Genomic DNA, 21,982 nt, shown 5'->3' with positions numbered 1-21,982 from the left:
GACTTAGTCTCTGCACACATGCTTTTGGCAGTTACTTTATAAGCATTTGTTAGAGTCCTTGATCTGTTCTAATGGCTGTGGATGGAGCTGTTAAGAAGACACACTATTCATGCTTTCATAGGCTTGCTTACTTGTTAAATAAACAAACTTATCATTTAGTAATATGGGAACAAGAATGCGAGCTCGTGTCAGACAGAGAAACAGGGGCTGTGTTTGATGGGGCATCTCTTAGTTTCGTTCATGTTTGCAGATGAATAAACTGCAGAGAATGTAATTAGCTAGCTAGTCTCCGACCACACTAATCGAGTCCTGATTGTCAGAGCCAGGATTCTTATCCAGACCTTCTGTCTTCAAAGCCCAATACTTTTTTTTTTTCATACCTCCCTGCCATGGGGAGAGAAACCTTAGCTTAGAGATGTGACAAGTGAGGCCCTGAGAGGTAAGGGTTTGTCAGTGAAGACCTAGGCCACTGATCTGTAAGCCAGGTCCAGCAATCCCTGGGTATAAATGTGTCAGTGGTGAACATACCAAGCTGCTAACTGGAGGTTTAGTGGGCAGAGTTCACCTGGAGATGCTGTGGAAGAAAGGCCTGACACTCTACTTCTGAGAATTCGGCCATGACCGCTGGAGGGAGCACTGTTCTGCTCTGACTCCCATTGGGTCACCATGTGTCAGAATCTATCGTGGCAACTTTTCTCTCCTTTTTTTCAGCCCAAACCGGAACACAACTTATCCTGAGTGTATCATTTCTGCTACAGTTATTAGAGGAGAAATATGTTAAAAATATGTTACAAAGGGTGTTGATAAAACCTAATGGGGGAAAACCCAGCAGTGGCCTCCACAGGCTGATACTGGATGGAAAAGCCTGGGCACAGCTCCTTGTCCTGGTCCAGGCTCAGAGCTTGGAGTACCAGCATCCTTCAGGATGTCATCGAAGGCTCTTCATAGTTCTAGCCCCCCATAGATGGTGGCAAGATCAAGTCCCAGGAAACCGACAGGAGTCTTGCGCCACATTCTGCCTGCTGGTTTTAGAATGTCGGGTTCATTCGTTTGTAGTGACAACAGCCATGTGAAGAATAGACATTGGTGGTTCTTGCAACAGGTGATCATAAGCACTTGGTATCCGGTAGCAAACAGAGCCAGGTCCCTGTGTTGATGAACCCAGTTATCAAGATGAGGGTCTCATGTCAGCTCTGCAGTTGACAGGGAAGAAACTGGACACGTGGTTGAGGAGGGTACGGGAATGAATAGCAGGTATATCCAGTCCCAGAAGAGAGAGATGATTTGGAGGAAATGACATCCAGTCTAGTAGCTAAGGGAGAAATAGGAGCCAACAGATGAATGGGCAACAGAGAAGAGTATTTCCTGGGGAAGAATCATGCTGGAAGCAGAGGAACCAGACGCGGCAGACTGACGATGGGGGTCAGGTCCATGACAGTGTGGGAGCTCTGGGGGTCAGGTGAGAGGGTGGGGCTCCTGAGAGCCCGGGCCAGAGCATTGAACTCCAGAAAGAACAGTTCACGACCAAGGGAGTGGCATGAACAGACATCCCAGTTACCAGGGGACAGAGCACTCTGTCTATTATGATGATGATGATGATGTGTGCTGTCAAATTGGATCTGACTGGTATAGGAGGAGATTGCCCCTCCTTCTCCAGCAAAGCATCTGGTGGATTCGAACTGCTTACCTTTGGGATTGCCATGCAGCTTCTTGCCACTAGGCCACCAGAGCTCCCTTCTTTTTCTTTTTTATTATTAATTTTAATGAAAGTTTACAGAGACCCTGAATTTCCATTCATTCATTGTTGCAAGCGGACTCTGTCTTCCTGAGAGTGTCTCTTCATGGAAAAATTGTTTTTAAATTTGAGTGTGAGTTTACAGATCATATGGGCTTTTCATTCATATACATTTTGTTTGTAACATTGTAATTAAAACTTCATTCAATAGCTCTTACACATTTTGATTTATAATAGTATAATTATACTTTGCCTAGATTATTCATACACATTTTATTATAAAGCAAAAATTGCCTTAGATTAATAGAATTAATTGCAATGTCTAATAAACCTCTCCAGGGAAAATCTTTGTTGAGAGCCTTTCGTGAAAGTCACAGGAGTAATCTAGTTCACACACTTTTTTTACACAGTCTCTCTTATATGTCGTGGTTGCTGTGAAGCTGAACACTGTGACACTGATATGTCAAATGCGATAATGGTTACTCATGGTGGATGGTGTTTGGTGGAGCTCCCCGATTAAAACAAGCTTGGAAGCAGGAGTGGCATCCACTTCCACAATAGCTTACCTCCAGAAACTTTATGAACCTGGAGAAAGGACAAAAGTTAGACAGGAGGTGTCCAGGACTTTCATTCACAGCGTCACTTTGAGTTGCCTGCGACTCAACGGCACTTAACAACAACAACTCTTATATGTCAGGAAGTTGTTATTTAAGTAAAGTTCTTCTAGGAGGGGCAGGCTTCTTGGACAGGAGCCGCAAGGCGATCGGTGGGGAAAGACTGTGTTCAGCTTGTTCTGGGTGTCACGGTGTTTTACCTCCTGTTGTTTTCTTTTCAAGGTACGCTAGTTTATATTTTTGCTGTGCAATAGAAAATCAGGACAATGAGCTCTTGACACTAGAGATTGTGCACCGTTACGTGGAGTTGCTGGACAACTACTTTGGAAATGTAAGTGCTGTGCGCTGGGCTCTCAGAATTAGTCACTCTGTCTGTCCCCTGCTGTTCCTCTGCTTCTGGCTCCTCTGCTCTTTGAAGCCAAAGTGTGAACAGCATTTGTACCGAGAATCCTCTCACAAGACGACCTCAGATCAGAATGCAGAGATTTCCCCCTTCTGATAATTTTTAACAAATGAAGCAGCCAAAGCTTTCAAGAGGTTGATATTTCTCTCTTCATACCACACGCTGGAGCCCTTGTCAGTTCACTGGTCCAGTGAACTGGAATTTCACTGGGAAAGATTCCATGGTGTTCTATCTCATAGTCTTCTTCCATTTTGCTGTCTCTCTTTATTTTGTCTTTCTGTCCGCTCTCTGACTGCTTCTTTCCAAGCTATAAATATTCTTTAATCTTATTTATACACTTAAGTAGGAAAAAAAAAATGGTAAGCAGTCAACAACAACAACAACAAAATTTTCCAATCCTTTTTTTCACAGTGTGGCCCCTCAGTCTTCTGTCCCTGACGGGCCAGCAGCACTGTGCTGGGTGCCCAGTCCTCAGAACTCAGTCTTCCGCAGGGACAGCTTGTGTTCCAGCCTTGTTCCAGGGAAATCGTTGCTCCCCTGGCTCCGCCCGAGGAGGACAGACCCCAGTGTTGCTCCTTCACCTCCAGGGCCTCTGTTCTGAGCTGGATTCTGACTCAGGACACTCCAACCTTGTCCTCTGACATTGTTCCATGATGCTGAGTTCGGTTGGTCCCCAGCCTGGCTTCCTGAAGGTCCTGTCCAGGTTCCTCCTCTGACCTCTCACTGCCCCTTGTCTTCCTGCCTTCCTCTTTGTCTCTCTGACCTTGACCTTCTTTCTGGAAACTCAGTCCTGCATTGGTAGGTAGCTAGCCTGTCCTCTGTGGCCGACAACCCTCGTTGGATCCACAGAGTCACATCAGCCTAAATATGACCCAAATAACACTGGGTCATCTTCCAGAAACTCTTTTTTTCTGTTTTAGTGACGGATTGACTCTGCTTCTGGTTCCTTCAATGCAAAGGACAGTGTTTGCTTTCTCTAACTCTCCTCCTTGCCGCATACTCACCTCTGTGTATTCCAGTTCGACTAAGGTTCATCTCCACCTTCTCTCACTAATAGATCTTTGCTCTTCTCTATTAGCCTTGTATCTAGTCCTTTCTGCTCTGGATTCCTCGACATTTCCTGCCCTGGTTTGTGATCGGTAAAGAATATAATGAAAAACATCAGGCCCAGATTGTTCTTGGAGAAGGACGTCATGCTCGGAAAGGTGGGAGATCAGTGAAAAAGTGGAGGGCCCTCAGCAAGATGAACTAACACAGTGACTTTACCACTGACCTCATACCTATCACTCAGGTGGTCTAGTGGTAAGGAACTGTGCTGCCAACCCAAAGGTACATGGTTCTAATCTCCCAGTTGCTCTGCAGGAGAAAGATGGGCAGTCTCCTCTGGTGCAGTTAACTGCCTCTGAAAACCTACTGGAGGGTCAGGTATGAGTTGGTTCAGACCCAACGGTACACAACAACAACAACAACAACAACAAGAAGCATACAAGACCTGGCAAGGCTGGAGCAGGGTAGGGCAGGGTTCAGATCCGTTGTCTGGAGGGTCGCTGTGAGTTGTAATTGATTTGATGGATAATAACAACAACAGCTTCTCTGGCCTTCTAACTTTTCTCCTTTCATATCTTTGGACACGTTCAAGGCTCCAGTGGCTCGGAACAGCTCTTCACCTTGTACACGATAGGCTTGATCACAGAACTGCAGGTCCCCCTGGGCTCTAACCTGGGTCTTAGTATTTTATTTTTTATCACTGTAATCACCTCTGGGCCAGGTTGTGGTAAATGTTCCAGAAACATTTAATCCAGCTCAGTCTTAAGAGGCAAATCATTACACATTCAAGCGTCCAGTGACAGTGCTGAGAGAGGCTGTGGGCAAATTCCTGAATGATCCAGGAAGCATCAAAACAACATGGAAGGAATAAAAAAAGGAAAAGAAACAAATCACTAATATGTGAAATGTTTTCTCCTTAGTGACGCTTTCTCCACTGTTTCTTTGTTCACTAAAATTTAATTTGTCACTGTTAGGAGAATTTGCTCTCTGTTGAGAATACAGGAGTTCTCTCTATTCTGTTCACTGGGATGAGCAACATTTCCTGTTTTGATCAAGAGTTTGTCAGATTTTTTGTAACACAGCTTTTCACAGGGGCGAATGTTTGAAAAGTTCCTGGGCTTCCTCTGTCTCCTCCTCCTCCTTTTTCCCCCCTGGTTCATGTCTCCTTTTTATAAATGAAGTTATAAAACCGGAGGCCTCTCAGGAGGAAGACTGGCAGTTTACACTGGTGGAAACCTGCTGGAGGGTCAGTTGTGAGTCAGTTCCGACTCACCTGCAGTGAATAAGTGATTGATTATTTTCATTAGGAGCCCTGATGGTTCGATTGGCTTTGGGATGTACCCACAAGAAAAACAAGCTGATAATCTGCTTCTATGAGAACAAACTCAAACTCAACGCCCACTGACCCTCTGTCAGTTTTCTGAGGCTGTAAAGTCAATCTTTATAGGTGAATACTGCCCGTCTCTCTCCAGCAGAGCAGCTAGTGGGTTCAAACTTGTGACCTTTCAGTTTGCAGCGTAATTTATAACAGGCCGTGCCAGCGGAGCATCCTAGGAGATTCTGTGGGGGCAGTGTGGCTCTTCCCTGTGTGCTGACTGTGGGTCAGAATCCCACAGAGCAGCATGACTTCAATGAATTCTGACACATTGGCATCACCTTTTAAAAGAAGCCACTGAAGTGGCCTTTTGGAAGGCCCTGCCTGCTCCGCGCATTTCCCTTCTCTGCTTCTGCCTCTTGTTTTCTCCGGGTTAAACCAACCGTGGTAATGCGAATTGGGGTTGCCCTTGATCTCAGTCTGACTGCATTACAAGCAAAGATTTCAGAATACCTTGTGATCCTCAAGAGAATTGAATCACCTTCACCGATGTTAAACCCAGTTAGAAGTACGCAGAGAGTCAGGATGAATTCCTCTTTCTGTACCATTCATTTTCCGGCCTCTTTTGGCATACCTTTAGAAGCTCTGTCTTTGTCAAGAACCTAAATTTAATTCGCTACAAAATTCAATGCATCTTTGATTAAGCTAAGAGCAGCTACGAGCAGTCCAAGGCTATATGCCCGGTAGGTGTTCCGTTCTTATTAATTAACAGTGATGGGCAAAGCTTCCAGCACTGATTCGCATTGACACTGTTTCAGAAGGAATAGATTTCTCTTAAAATATTTTTCTTTTCCTCTTGTGCTAATATTGCAGATTTTGCCCTTGAGATATCCAGGGGGGACCTTTGCACATACCTTCTCTTAGACTGCAAAGGACTATCTTCCTGTGAGGAATAACCCCTAATCTTTAGCTATTAATTTATGTACCATTTTCTTTCTTTCTTTTTTTTTTTTGCCTTTTAGCACTTTTCCATTCCAAGGAGATTTGCAAGGATTAATCAGTTAATCTTTCGATCTTTAGTAAGTGGCATTAACCCCAATTTACAGAAGCTGAGATGCCTTAGCATCTCACAGTAGATAAGAGTTGCTTGAGGACTGAATGGATTGCCATGTTTTTCTGTTACAGTTTATAAGGTAAATTTTGACTGCTGCCTTCAGGGTGCGTGGATGTCCCTGTTTCAGAGAAGATTTGACCTTGACTTAGGGAGTTTTCTTGTGAGAAGAGTCCTGTGAGTCAGGGAGCCTGGCGTCAGTTTTCTCACCAATAAGACTGTGCCTTATCTCATTTTACAGAAGGGAAAAGTGATCCTCACAAAGGCTAATAGAAATATTTATTTGCTGACCTCATGAAATTGCTATGAGGATTGCACTGACAGTGTAAAATAATAAGACTTTATAAAATGGTCAGTTGTATAGTAATAATAATATATAGTTATAATGTCTGAAGGAGTTTGGGTCATGTGTGGCCTGGTGCTTTCCTAACCGAAAGGTCAGTGGTTTGAATCCACTAGCCTGCTCTGTGGGAGAAGGATAAGCAGCTCTTGGTTTCTTTATAAGCTTATTTCAAAATACAGAAACGTGGAAAAAAGTAAATAAAAGATGCTCATTCATTCATTAATGGTCTGAGTGAGAAGAAAGCCATACACATTTGCCTAATAAGATGGAATGGAGTCACCCAACATCAAAAGTTAATTTCTGGTATTCTGGAGAAAGCTTTCTGAAGTTAGTAGTACAGGGCTTAAAACACTCGGTTGCAAACAGGTGGACAACCTGCTCTCACCAGCTGCCCCAGGGAGAAATCCCAGACAGTTAGCTTCCAGAAGATTCCACCCTCAGGAACTCGGTGAGACAGTTCCGTGCTCTGTAGGACCTTTAGGAGTCAGAATCAATTCAGTGGCGGTGGGCTTGTGTTGGTGAGGACTTAAACAGTGGCTGAGGAAACCTGAAGCGGTCCAAGGGTCTCCTGCAGCGTTTACCATTGCTCTCAAATGAAAAAAAAAACCCCTTTGTTTTAGGGATCAGATCACTGAGTAGCTCTGGAGCTGCTGTGGGATGCTCGGTAATGCCAGTGGAAATGGAGCCTACACTTCCATCTGCCTTATGGTCTGCAGATGTGAGTGGCATATACCCACCTTACCCTTGTGTGTCCCTGTGTTGTCATACTTGGGATGCCACTTTTCACCACTAGATACATGAGGTTGACTCTGACCTTGGCGGTCCCATATCATAGTAGGACATATACACTCCATGGAGGTGTCAGTGGTTGATTTGTTTGGGACGTAGAGCACCAGGCCCTTTCTTCCGAGCTGCCTCTGGGTGGACTCCAACCTCCAACCTTCCATTTAGCTGCTGAGTGTGTTAATTGTACCACCCTGAACTTTAACCCTGGCAAGCAGGGCAGTAAACTCTGCTGGAGAGCACACCAGACCTGGGGTGATTGTTGATCTGAGAGTGGGATATGGAATAAGGAATCTGCATTGGTCTCTGTCAGATTCACTTTGCAGGGCTCTGCTGCTGGCTTTTCGTGATGAGGCACCTGGCTTGAACTCTGCGATTCCTCAGCTCGCCTCTTGCTCCTGTCACTCCTGACTTCTCGTCTCTTCTGACTGCTGGTAACCGCTCCTTCTCCTACCTTCTTTCCTGTGCATGAGTGTCTGATGACTGTCATTCTTTTTATTTATTTATGTCACTTAAATTGCAAAAATAATGCATATGCTTAATCTACCCTTCTAGACATAGCAAAAACCAAAGGCCAGCTATTTTCAAGTTGATTCTGACTCTTATTGACCCATGTAGTAGCTGGTAGATTTGAACCACTGACCTATTGGTTAGCAGCCAGGTACCCTAACCATTGCATCACTCAGCATGCACATTAAAAAAAAATTGGAGTTGTATTACACATATTATTTTGCAACTTTCTTCCCCTACTAAGTGTGTCTCGGAACTCTTTTCCATGTACATCTTTCTCATTCTTTCAGAAATTCTACGGGAGATTTCCATGCTATTAGTATACCAGATGAACCAATTCTCTGTTTCTAGTCTTTGCCTAGTTTCTAATTTTTATTACTAATATTCTGTACTAATCTTTGCTATTGAAATCTGACCTTCTGCAGTAGTGTGAGTAGAGCATGGGAAGAAGTTACTTGTGGAAATATTTTGTTAGAGGATTTGTACGTTTAAAATTCACAGACACAAGTAAATGGTAACAATTTAGCCCTTAAAAAAATTTACAACAGGAATGAAGCAAAAAATGCGCAGTTTCTCTCACAGTGAGTGAGTCAATCTTTGTCCATATCAACATCAGTGATAGAGGTTATACTTTCTTGATTTTTAGATCAACACTTATTTTGCCTTGTCCAGTTTCTAGTGAGGCTGCGAAACATTTTTTATCTTTATTGATCATTTTTTAATATTTTTTTATTGTTATTATTATTATTATTCATTTCAGCGAACATCTACAGAGATTTTGGAATTCCATTCATTCATTGTTGCACTTTTCTCTCCACTTCTTTTTGTTTTTTGCCTTGTTTATGCTTCTTTACAACTTTGGTTTTTTTAATTTCTTGATGTTTAAAATGCATATATTATTCCCTTCTAGACATATTTAAAACAACAGAAAACTAACCCACCAGGCAGACAAATTAATTTTTGTTTCTGCCTTTTTTTTTTTATCATGATGTTTGCTGTAGTGATTTTCAGGATTTGTTTTTGTGCCATGCTTAGTTATCGTCTTTCCCCCGTTACATATTTTGCAAATGTTTCCCCTGTCACTGGCATTTTAACCTTGCTCGTATACCTGCCCATATTCTACTCGAATGTCTCTACAGTTTTGCCAGGGGGCCTCCTCTGCTGTCACTCAAATCCTTGAAAGGACAGTTTTCTGGAATGGAACAAATGGATTCATAAATCGAGAACAAGTTGCTTTTGTGGTGACGTACCCCAGCACCGAAGAGTCTGGAGAACCCCTGGTTTATAATAGTGTGTCCCAAGAAATGAACACTTTTTAAGGAAGAAGTATATGCTCAGGATGATATTGTATACCACTGAGTCAGAACCAGCCCATAGCTGACCCTCTGGTGGCTTTTCTCCCATGAAGAGATTGCCCAGCCTTCTGTGGGGCAGCTGGGGGATTCAAACCATGTGCCTTTGAGATTGCAGCACAGCTTCTTGCTACTAGGCCACCAGTGTTCCTGAAATGGGCACTTTTAAAGAAACTTGGTCTATGTGTGTGAGAGAGTGTGTTTGTGTACACACAGTAAAACCTTCTAAAATGGGAACCTGTGTAGAAACTTCCACTAATACAGAGAGAGCGAGAAATGGTAATGCTGCACCTTGTCAAAGGAGGAATCTGGGGAGACTTGGGAGAGCAGGTGAGTCTCGCCCAGGTCCAGCTCTCACAGGTTTTGTGCAGGGTTTGTGTGGGTGTGCGCGTGCGCGCGCGTGCTTTAGTTCTGAGCTGGCAACAGTTTCTTACTGTAGTGTTTTGTTAATTTATTCACATCTTTCTAGATTCAATGGATCTGTCCGCATAAATGGTTTTCCGCTTGGAGTCTGCAGCTTTATTGACGGAAATCCTAAACATACGGAGCCGTTATCTAAGCTGTTGATGTCCGTGCTAGGCGAGTCCTAGCATTTAATAGAGGAAGACCATTGTCTCTCTGGGGAACCATGCATTTCTTGCATTGATCCCAGCCTGTGTGCTGATAGACTCACTCATTTGTCCCATTGTGCCTGTGAGTCCTGGATACCAGGGAGGTAGAGATGCCTGAATTGAGAACTCTACTCTGTCTTAGTCTTATTTGCTATCCTCTAATGGTGGAACTTAGGTGGCCTAATGGAAGGGAATTGTGCTATCAGCCCAAAGGCTTGCTGTTCGAATCCACCAGCTGCTCCGTGAGAGAAAGATGGGAAGTTTCCTCCAGTGTTATTAACTGCCTCTGAAAACCTGTTAGAGGGTCAGAGCTAGGAGTGGTTCCAACTCAATGTTATGTGAGGACAACAGCAATAATGATAAATCTATTACGTGATTGCCCGATAACCAAATAATCAGTGGTTCAACCATATACCAGCAGCTTCGCTGGAGAAAAAACAGGTTATCTACTCCTATAAAGATTTCAACCTAGCAAACCCTCTGGGGCAGCTCTGCTCTGCCGCCCAGGGTCTCTCTGAGTCGGAATCAACCAGAAGGCAAATGATAAGAGGGGCTAGTGGGTAAGTAGTCAAATGCTACAGTGCTCACTGTAAAGTGTAGAAGAGAACACAGGAAATGGTGCTGATTCTGAATGGAGGGAAAGAGGATCTGAAGAATCACTGTGTAGTTGGCTTTTGAATTTGACCTTGAACACTATGCTAGATTTTGGCAGCAAGAGAATAAAGGAAAGGATACTTGGGTCAACATTCCAAGAACTGCTGGGATGTGTAAGGGGCCCAGGCCTGGCCCCAGAACATGAGTTTGTGGAATGCGTGACTATATGGGGTGTGTGCTGGAAACCACATGGCAAGGTCGGGGTTGGGGGGTGTTTGCGTGCCATACCGAGGACTTCAGCTGTTATCCTGGCCACACGCCTTCAAATCGGTGCTTCAGGGATAGCCACAATTAGCATTTTAGCCAAGTGTGGGTGGTTGGTGGCCTTGAGCAGGGTTAGAATCCACGTGAAGGTCCTTACAATGACCAAGAGATGTTGCAGGCCTGAGGAGTGGCCGCGACAATGGAGAAGGAAGGGTTAAGGGTTTATTTAGAAAATAGAACCAGTAGGAATTGGTGAGTAAGTTGACAGGGAGGAGACTGATGGAGGGAAGAGGGAAGGGAGAGAGGAGGGAGAAAATCAGGAGAGCTCTAGAATGAACCAGAGGGAGGGACTGCAGAGAGGCATCAGCGAAGAATCGCTTGACTTCACTGTGGGACAGGGTGGCTTGGACTGAAAAAGATCCCAGGTAAAGGCGTCCAGTGTGTGGTAAATATACCAGACGAGAGTTCCCAGAAAAGATGAAGACGAGATGCCTTGAGATAACAATACACTAGACAAAGCTGTAAGCTGCAGGTGAGGCTAAGAGAACACACGCCTTGAAGGGAGGAGTGACTTGGGGAGCACCCCTATTTAAGAAGATGGGCCCTTAGAACATAAATAATACACAGTGGAGGTGTTTGTTTTGTTGATTGGTATTTCTCCTCAAGCGCTTTATAAATATTCCCCACACGGTGCAGCGTAGGAGAGATACGTCATCCAGGAACTCTGAGGAGGAGTCGTCAGAGATAGAGATGGGGAGCTGGCCAGTCGCAGGAGAGGGAGACTGGTGAAGAGCATCAGATACAGCGGAGAATGGAAACGTTCATTTTCCACACCCTCAGCCTGTACCGGAGAGGTGTCAGTTGGATGGGAAGGCTGTGGAAAGGGGAAGCGAAGCTTCAGGCAGTTGAACAGTGAGGGAAGGGAGACGGCAGGGATGGCACTTGAGTGGCCATCTGGTGGAAGAGTAGAAGACGAGTCCTGTTTGGCTGGTGAAGTGGAGCTCCGCTCCTTGGACTGTGTCAGCCTCAGCTCTGGTCACAGGCAGGGGTTTCTGAGCGTGACTTCCCGGGCTGGCCGCATCTGCATCACCTGGCAAGTTGCTAGGTTGCCTACTCTCTGATTTCACCCAGACCTTCTGAATCAGCAACTTAAGGCGTGGTGAGGAGAGTTCTGGGTCACTCTGACACGTGCTAAATTTGAGAACACTGGCCTGCAATATCATTGGAGGAAAATTAAGCATGGTCAAGTTGATTTCCCTCTGAAGGGTGAGCTAGTGAGAGCCTCAAACTGGGAGCAAAAATTTACAGGAGGAACATCTCCAGGAAGGAAGGAAGCTCTGAGGCGAGTGTCTGCGGAGGACCCAGGGGCCCGGGCTTCCTTTATGCCTGTAGGGCCCGGAGTTCATCCACCTGACATAGCTCCTGCTCTGAGCCTCTAACGTCTCATCATGACATATAAACAGTTCTGCCTGCGGAAATGCTCTTTAACAGAATGTGGTTGTACATTGACTTAAGCCCTAGAATTCCCCGGCCCTCTTTTCCTATCTTTAAAGTACCTTCTACTGTTCTGGTCTGGGGTTTGCTCCAAGGGGCCGCCGTTGAAAGCACTCCAGGTGCAGATAGATGTTTCCCGTGACACTACTATAAGTTTACCAACACTCTGGCTCTTGTCCTACCAGGTCTGCGAGCTGGATATCATCTTTAACTTTGAAAAGGCTTATTTTATCCTGGACGAGTTTATAATAGGCGGTGAAGTTCAAGAAACATCGAAGAAAACGGCTGTGACAGCCACGCAGGAGTACGACATGCTCCAGGAGGTTGGTACAGACTTGGCCATTCGTGGGGCCCCGGGGTAGGAACATCAAGGGGAGGTGATCGGGACTCTGCGGTGAAGCCTGCAGGAATCGCAGAGAGGTGGAACGGGCTGCTTTGCCCGACGTTGCAGGTTTTCTGTAGTCTTGCCACGCTTTTATCTTGTTTTAATAGACAATGTTTGAGTTTTCCTTCTCTGATGGGCCCACGCCTTACACAGGTTCCAGCTTTCACAGATTGTACCGTGTTGGCCCACACTCAGGGATTCCGTTAACCCCTTGGGTGCTGCAATAGCTAACACTCAGTGGGCTGTTAAGCAGAGGGTTGGAGGGTGGAATCTGCCCAGGGGTGGATTTGGAAGAAGGGCTGGTGATCTGCTTGGGGGAAAATCAGTCACTTGAAAATTCTTGTTGTTCAGTTTCATGATGATACACTCAGGGTCACTGTCAGCTGTTATTGACAAGCACAGTACTTAGTCTTGGACGCTCAGCTAGTCTAGAGGTAAGAAGCTGCTCTGCAGTCCCCAAAGCATGCAGTTCAAGTCCACCGGCTGCTCTGTGGGGGAAGGATGGGCAGTCTCCTCCTTTGTAATTAACTGCCTCTGAAAATCAGCTGGAGGGTCAGCTCTGGGTCAGTTCCATGGTACACAACAAAAACAACAACAACAACAAGAACAACAGTACTTATTCTGTGTCAGTGTCAGATCTAAACAGAGAATTGATTTCATTCCCATGGCAGTTTTTAAGAGGCAGTGGTAGTCGTATTACCCTTGTTTTAGGGATGAGGAAACCGAGTCACAGAAATGGTAATGACCTGCCTGACAGCACAGGGCTAGTAAGTTTGTCACAGGGCAGCGGGGCTCCAGGGTTTTTGCTCTTTGCTTTTGGCCAAGCTTGTTAGTCATGGCACCTCACTGTAAAAACAAAACAAAACAAACACACCGAAACAAAACAAAAACCAACAACAAAAAAGGTATTGAGAGCTTGGTGCCGTTGTTTTCGTGAATGATTTGCTGAGAGGTGGGAAAAGCCTTTTCTTTAGATCTGTGCTGCCTGAGGAAGAGTAGCAACCCTTCAGTATTTCATTTGCTGGGAATATTAGAGCTTTATTATTGAAGATGGCATTCATCATTTTAATTAAAATTTCTCTTGCCTCCTGGGGAGGCTGTATGTTTCTATTTGCATAAATACATTCTGAACACGGGGCTTTCTTGCCAAGTGTAAAGGGGCCCAGAAATGCCGATTCAGACCTGCTCTTTGTTCCTGTGGAAGAACTTACCTACGTCCCTTTCTTAATACCCTCGAAGATGAGGTGACGTAACGACCGTGCCCAGCCCACAGGGACATGAGGAGGGCTTGGGTTGCATGCAGCCCACCACTTCCCAGGACTGCGTCCCACATCATTGGTGGGTTTCCCCAGCTTCCCCTTAAAATCGTGGAGTCCCTGGGTGGTGCGAATGGTTGACACTTTTGTCTGCCAACCACTGGGAAGTTCAAGTCCACCCAGACACACCTTGGATGAAACACTGGGCAATCTGCTTCTGGAGAAGCAGCCACTGATAAGATCATGCGACACAGTTCTACCTGACACAGAGAGGGTGCCCCTGAGTCAGAATGAGCTTGAGGGCAACTATTGGTGTTTTTATAATGACAAAGCTGGGTGATCGAAAGATGGTAAAAGAGCTTTTACAAATTGGTATGAGAAGTCCTGCTTCTGGGAAGTGAGAGGCCGAGTAATAGCCTGGAAACAATACCAGATGAGATGTTCCAGTGACACTTTGGTCCTTCTCTGGGTAATTTACTTGCTCTGTCTTCCAAGAGGCTCAGCCCTGGGGTATCCAGCCTCAGTCTCCGTGAGTGGGCACGCAGAAGAGTCTGTGCGCCCATTACAAGGAGAGGCAGTCATTGCCAAAGACGTTTGTTCCCGCTCCGAAATACAGTTAAACTTTCCACTGTTTACTTGGCTTTTGCCAAGTGCCACAGGAAGGGAACGTTATAAGGTACTTGGGGGAATCAGTAGCTTGGAAATTCTTCACAGTAGCCTTACTTAAAATATCCTAGGGAGTGGAGCGGGCCAGCTCTATATAAATCTACCCTCCTAGCCCTTGCTGGAGCATCTCCTTATAGGAGAAACAGGTTTTTAACAGGGCCTACGGGTCATGTAGGAAGCCTGGTGGCATAATGCATAGCACATCAGAACTGCTAACCAAAAGGTCAGTGGTTCCAATCCACTCTATGGATTGGGGAACAGACAGCCCCACAAACCCAATGGACTGTCTCTGGGAGCTGGAATTGACTCGACCGCAGTTGAGACTGGCTTCGGGTTTGAGGATTTAGTAATTAAAGTTCTTTGAATTGGGGCCAAGACACACTGATTATTTTAAATGCTTCTCAGTACAGTAAAGTGCCAACAGTGTTCCTGGTGTTTCTAAAGTGCTTTATCATCTGGAAGACAGGTATTTCAGGAGAAAGCCTATCTCTTCAGACAGATCAGCACTGATTGGTAGTTCATGTCCCTGGTGATTGAGTAGGGCATCTTGGTGGGCAGGAGCCTGGGGACCCTCCAGTTAGCCTCTACCCTGTGAGCAGCAGTGTCCCTGCCGCCCCCTGAACCACTCTTGATGATTTAGGAGACCTTGTCACCTTGAGGAAGTGTGTTTTTGGTGGTCCCCTGGGCTCTGGTGCCCACTTGAGCTCAGTCAGTGAACATTTAGGGAGTTCCTTAAAAAATTGACCTTGTATTGATCACATGAAAGAATTTTATACAGTCAGTGACTTTTCATTGCAAATATTTCAGAGCTGCTCTACATAGAGTCACTGTACATTACAGGCAACTCACTGGCATATAAAAACAGTAACATTCTAGGACAGGTTTTGGAAGCAGGAGTGGTATCCACTTCCTAAATAGCATGCCTCTGGAAACTATGAGTTGTGCTTGACTTGAAGGCAATCAACAACACAGCAAATGAAAACTGTATTCCTAGGCTGTGTCTGGTGGGATACACAGGACTCACATCCGCTGCACCTGTGGAAAGAGACGGTGGAGGAGCTGAGTATCAGTAGTCAGAACAAGGCCAGGGCTGATGGTAGAACGGACCATCATATGCAGGTTCAAATAGAAGCTTAAGACAAATCCATGAGAGCCAAAATATGACATTAAGTTTATCTCATCTGAATTAAAAACTGTCTCAAGAATAAGTCTGATGCATTGAACACTTAACGACTGAAGACCAGAACAGCTGTGGGATGACATCAAGCACATCTTATGTGAAGGAAGCAAAAGGTCATTAAAAAGATGGGGAAGAAAGAAAAGACCGAAACAAGTGTCAGAAGAGCCTCTGAAACTTGCTCTTCACTCTGGAGAAGCAAAAGCAAAAGAGAGAAATTATGAAATAAAAAGAGCTGAGCAGAAGATTTCAAAGGGCAGCTTGAGAAGACAGAGCAAAGTATTCAACTGAAATATACAGAGATGTGTAGACAGAAAACCAAATGCGAAGAGCACATTCAGCTTTTCTCAAGCTGAAGGAATGGAAGAACAAAGCCGAGCAAGTCTCAGTTTGCAGTATTAATACTGTATGGGCAAAATCTTGACTGATGCAGGAAGCATCGAAAGACGATGGAAGGGACACACAATCACTGGAAGGGACAATCTCTGTACCAAAAAGAATTGCCTACATTGAAACATTTCAGGAAGTAGCAGATGATCAAGAAGCAAAGAAGGAAGGAGCCCGAGCTGTTTGGAAGACATTGGCAAAGGAAGAAGTCCTCGGGAATTGATGGAATACCAGTGGACATGTTTCGACAAACAGAGGGCAACTCTGATGTGCTCGCTAGTCAATGTCAACAAATTTGGTAGACGGCTGCTGGCCAGTGGTCTGGAAAAGATAATATGTTTGTTCACATTCACCCCAAAAGGAGATCTAGTGGAGTGCAGAAATTATTGTTGTTGTTGTTATGTGCCGTCCAGTCGTTTGCGACTCATAGCGACCCTATGCGCAACAGCCCTAAACTCTGCTCTATCCTGCGCCAACCACACCGCCTCTGACACACCCATCCCGATTACCCCGGTCACCAAATCAATCCATCTCATAGAGGGTCTTCCCCTCCTGCGCCGTCCCTCCACCCTCCCAAGCATGATGTCCCTCTCCAAGGACCCGTCCCTCCTGGCAGCATGTCCAAAGTATGTCAGACGAAGCCCCAGAATCCTTGCCTCCAAGGAGTAGCTTGGTTTAATCCTCTCCAAGATGAATCTGTTTGTTTTCCTGACAGTCCATGGTACATTCAGTATTCTTCTCCAGTACCACAGCTCAAAGGCATCAACTCTCCTTCTGTCCTCCCTAGTCATTGTCCAACTCTCTGATGCATAACAAGCGATTGCAAAGACCATGGCCTGTATCAGGCGCACTTTAGTCTCCAGAGAGACACCGTTGCTCTTGAGTATTTTAGAGAGGTCCCTAACAGCAGACTTTCCCATCGCGATATGCTTTTTGATTTCCTGACTGCTGGTGCCAAGAGTGTTGACTGTGGAACCGAGCAAACTAAAGCTGTGAACAATCTCAATCTCTTCACCATCCATCCTGACGCTGCCAATTGGTCCAGTGGTGAGAATCTTTGTCTTCTTGACATTGAACCTCAGTCCATACTGAAGACTGCAGTCCTTGACCCTTCGCAGCAAGTGCATGAGGTCCTCCTCAGTTTCAGCAAGCAGGGTTGTGTCATCTGCATAACGCAGATTGTTAATAGATCTTCCACCAATCCTGATGCCACAGTTCTCCTCATAGAGCCCTTTGGACATGTTGCCAGGAGGGACGGGTCCTTGGAGAGGGACATTATGCTTGGGAGGGTGGAGGAACGGCGCAGGAGGGGAAGACCCTCTATGAGATGGATTGATTTGGTGACTGGGGTCATCGGTATGGGTGTGCCAGAGGCAGTGCGGTTGGCGCAGGATAGAGCAGAGTTTAGGGCTGTTGTGCATAGGGTCGCTATGAGTCGTAAACGACTCAACGGCACATAACAACAACATTATTACTATGATATACAAATAAAACCCTGCTGAAGATTATGCGAAACTAGCTGGAGTAAGTACATCTACAGGGAGCTGGCAGAAGTTCAAGTTAGAATCAGGTGAGGCTATGCAACAAAGGATATCTTTGCTGATGTCACATGGACCTAGGCTGAAAGCAGAGAATGCCAGAAACATTAAATGTCACAGATCATAGTAAATGGAAGAATGGAATTCCAGAACACTTAATTGTACTCATGTGAATCTTGTACCTAACCAAGAAGCAGTGCTTTGAACAGTACAAGAGAATACTGTATGATTTAAAGTTAAGAAAGGTGTGTGTGAGGGTTGTATCCTTCATACCTACTCAACCTGTAGGTTGAGCAAGTAATTTGAGAGGTTAAACTATGTGAAAAAGAATATGGCATCAGGCTTGGAGGAAGACTCATCAACAACCTACAGTATTCACAAGACGTAACTTTGCTTTCAGAAACTGAAGAAGACTTGAACCATTTATTGAGGAAGATGAAAGAGTACAGCCTTCAGTATGAGTAACACCTCAATGTCAAGTGAAGGAAAATCCTTGTGCCCTAATGGGTAAGAAAGGCATGGAGAGACTAGAAAGGCATAGCATATACACTTCTTGATGCATCCAGATGCAGGTATCACTGATGATGTTCCGCTATGCACACCTCAGCCTGGGAAAAGGCAAGGTCAGAGCTCTTTCAGACTGTACCAGCCTAGGATCCTATCCAGCCTTTAGCAAAGTAAGCTCTGATCTGTGTAACTTGGGTAAACAGCACAGCTTGGGAAGGGCAGTGTGACGTTCAGCTGACTGAGTCATCGGTGGTGCCAGGCAGTGCCAATAACAAGAGGCCAGTGAACCTTGAAGCCAATAAAGTGTCACCTTCAAGGCCTTTTGCTGGCTCAGATTCCTTCTAAGGCTGCAGGGAGGACCTAACAATGATTCACATGTATAAATACTTTTAATTGCAAAGAATACATAGCCATATTATCTAAAAGAAATATTATAGAAGTGTGCCAGGCACTTCTTGGTGAAAATTATATAGTGTTGTTTTGGATTTTGTAGTATGAATGGTCTCATTCATATTTTTAAAATGTATAATCTGTTGTGATGTATTTTTTCATACTAGGTAAAAGCTATACCTAGATTTGTATTTGGAAACTTATTCTTTAAAAAATTCTGCTAGCTTCAGACTCTACGAAATGTGGATTGGTTCTGGCCAATACACTGTTGCTGGGTGTTGTGAAGTCATTCTGACTCATAATGACCCTTTATACCGCTGTACAGAGCAGTCCAGCAGAGCAGTGTAAAACACCCCAGCGGAACACTGCACCGTCTTCAGCCACTGCTGTGTTTGAGTTCATTGTGGCAGGTGCTCTGTCGATCTGTCTCCTTGATGATTGTTCTGTTTGTCACTGACTCTATTACGTATTATGTCAGTACACCAGCCTTGCTAAATGACCAGGTACACATGCCAGCATCTGTTGGAAGAGATACAAGGGCTTGTTTTAGAGTGTGACCTCCTTGCTCGTCAAGGAGGACCAAGAGCCTGGAAAGGAAGTATGCATGACTGGGTGAAAGTGTTTTAGGAAGAAAAGCCCTGGGATTCAAGTAGAAGAACAGTAGAAATAAAATAGAAAACCTAGTGTGTCACACTAGCTAGATATGCATGCAAAAGCAAGATAACGAAAAGGGAAATCAAATTTATGTTGTGCAAACCATGGTGTTGGAAAATACTGCATACACTGTGGGTTGCTGGGAGAACAGACAAACCAGTCAGTCTTGGAAGACTTAGAACCAGAATACTTTTTAGAAGGGAGAATGACGAGACTGTGGCTCCTTTACCTTGGGCCTGTCATCTGGAAAGACAAACTGGTAGACGAAGACATCATGCTTGTAAAGCCGAGCGTCAGTGAAGAGGAGACTAACCCTTAGGAGATGATTTGACATGACAGCCACTGCAGGGGGCTCAGTGACATCAGTGGTCACCAGGATGCCGTGGGACCAGACAGAAGTGTGTTCTGTTCTACTAAAGATTGCCCTATATCCGAGACCACGACAAATCCTAGTATCCTTTGAGCACACTTGGTCGAACCTTAACTTTGGTCTGTGTGGCCCATGCTGGTATGCTTTCTTCCAGGTATCAGTGGTTTGCTTACCCTGGGTTTCAGCTTAAGAAGTTGGGCATTTCTTAGCATGCTAATGAATTCACAAGCAGAGGGAGAGTGATCAAATGACACCTTCTTGCTCCCTTGGATTCCCTTTTACATCCAACTCCAAAGCCAAGGGTAACTCCAGAATATTCATGTTTTACAAAAGAAGAGACTGCAAGAAAACCTCCCTCCGTCTTGTATGGTGTTTTGCCTGCACAAGGCGTCGTTTTAACTCTTTCTGGTAATGAGGTGCCCTTTAAGACAGCTTCACCTCCGAGGGGCCTTATGTACAACAGAAATCATAGCTCGTAACTCTGAGTTTGTTCAAAATTCTTTTAGAAGTTCAGGAAACAATTATGGCCTATACATGTTTGCAAACTTGCTAGCACATCTGATGAGGAGTAAAACAGAATTTGTCTACTTTGTAGGAAATATTTTCCAACACATTTGATGATATCCTTGTTAATTTTTTTTAAAATTTTATTATTTTTGTGTGTGTACCGCCAAATCGGATCTGATTGGTACAGGAGGAGATTGTCCCTCCTTCTCCAGCAGAGCACCTGGTGGACATTTGACGATATTAATTACGGTTTGTTTAGCCTCTAGATCTTGGCATTAAGTATAGTAAGATGTTCTTCATAGCATATGTTACCATGTCTCTAAGGCATGGGTTTTGGGCTAATTTTAGCACATAGTTTTGTGTCAGTGGTGCTCTTTCGGCATCTGACGTATTGTTGTTAGGTACATTAGGTCGACTGTGACTCATAGTGACCCTATGATCTGTCATGATGGAGCACATCATGCTCAGAAGGGTGGAGGGAGGGACAGCGCAGGACAGGAAGACCCCGAATGAGATGGATTAATACAGTGACTGGAGTAAGAGGGGTAGGTATGTCAGAGTCAGTGAGACTGGCTCAGGACAGGGCAGGGTTCAGAGCTGCTGTCCATAGGGTCTCTATGGGTCACAGGCGACTCAACGACATACAACAACAACAATCAGAAATTCATTTAATGATCAAACTTAAAGTTTTCTCAGTTGAAAGTTACTTGTTCCAGTCACAAATGTGCGTGTATTGGTAAGTTATACCCACCTTCTTTGGTGAAAATGCAAAGATTTATGTTCAGATGAGTTTTAGAAATTCCTCCCTTTCATTATGAGAAAATGAGAAGAAAGAATGAAAGAAAGTCCAAAATTTCTATCTGTTCATAGTTTAAAAGGAAAACTGTTCTAATGTTTGGTTTTCTTTCAGACAATGGAAGAATACATGAACAAGCCTACTTTTTAACTTTACACCTACTTGAAGACCCGGAGTGCTACACATTGTGACTCTGTAAATAAATGATGTCTTTGCATTGATCTCCCGACGGTGCCCCTGGTATCATGCCAATAAGAATGTAAAGGGATTATTTGGTAACTAGCAAAATTTGAAGTTGTTTAACATATTTATAATTATTCCATGTCTGTATTATATTGTACATGAAGAACACTTATTGTAACTATGAATATTAAAATAGCTCAGTGGACAGAATATTTGTAATGATCTTAACTCCATATGACACCTTAAGGCTAATTTTGATAAATTGGTTGCAATATATTTTTGTTGGTTGAGACCCTCTCCTGACAGGTTGAAACTTACGTTTGATATAAGTGGTTTTGAATATAATTCTGTCTTGTGTCAATGTCATCTTTTTTTACATTTCACCTTTTAAAGGAATGTTTATGGATAATTCAAAATTATGTTAGTAATCCAACATTTTTACAGAATACTAGGTATTTTTAATACACTGAATAATACTGTAATTTCATTTTAGAAGCAAAGTGTCTGATTTTTAAAAATGTGATTATATTTTTTCATGATGAGATTTATGGAAAGTAACCAAAGATAGTACAGAATTCAGGAAGTGTTTTTGATGCCTCAGAAGCTGCTAGCAAGCTGATATTTTGAATTTCCTTTTTAATTGAATAAAGGGATATTCTGGAAGAGGGTGTTTGCTACAATATAGATTTGTTAAAGTTTCAAGAGATCTGGAGAACATGGCTAAGGCTTGACTTTTATAGAAACAGTAGAATGAGGAGGACTAAAAATTGCTGTAATTATCACTACTAGTAATTACTACTGTAAGGAGCCCTGGTGGCCTAGTGGGCAAAGAGTTACAGGCAGTTCAAATATACCAGCAGCTCCAAGGGAGAAGGACGGACAGCCTCCTCCAGCGTGAATTACAGCCTCTGAAAACCCACCACTGGCTCAGCTATGGGTCATTCTAACTTGACGTCAGTGACTGGAGCTGGGCACTACTTCAAAGAATCA

General features: G+C 44.3%; 1 protein-coding gene across 1 annotated transcript in view; it reads left to right on the top strand.

Moving 5' to 3' along the window:
• Window positions 1-20,959, top strand: part of AP1S3 (adaptor-related protein complex 1, sigma 3 subunit) — a 28,347-nt gene extending 7,388 nt beyond the window's left edge. The window contains exons 3-5 of the mRNA XM_006890315.1: window positions 2,572-2,680; window positions 12,362-12,499; window positions 20,924-20,959. Of these exons, the coding sequence (XP_006890377.1) occupies window positions 2,572-2,680; window positions 12,362-12,499; window positions 20,924-20,959 (283 nt within the window). The remainder of the gene's footprint in view (window positions 1-2,571; window positions 2,681-12,361; window positions 12,500-20,923) is intronic.
• The last annotated feature ends 1,023 nt before the right edge of the window (window positions 20,960-21,982 follow it).

Source organism: Elephantulus edwardii, unplaced genomic scaffold, assembly GCF_000299155.1.
Source record: "Elephantulus edwardii isolate Elephantulus edwardi_28Jun2011 unplaced genomic scaffold, EleEdw1.0 scaffold00087, whole genome shotgun sequence".
Taxonomy (NCBI): domain Eukaryota; kingdom Metazoa; phylum Chordata; class Mammalia; order Macroscelidea; family Macroscelididae; genus Elephantulus; species Elephantulus edwardii.
This window is presented reverse-complemented; position numbering and strand designations above follow the sequence as displayed.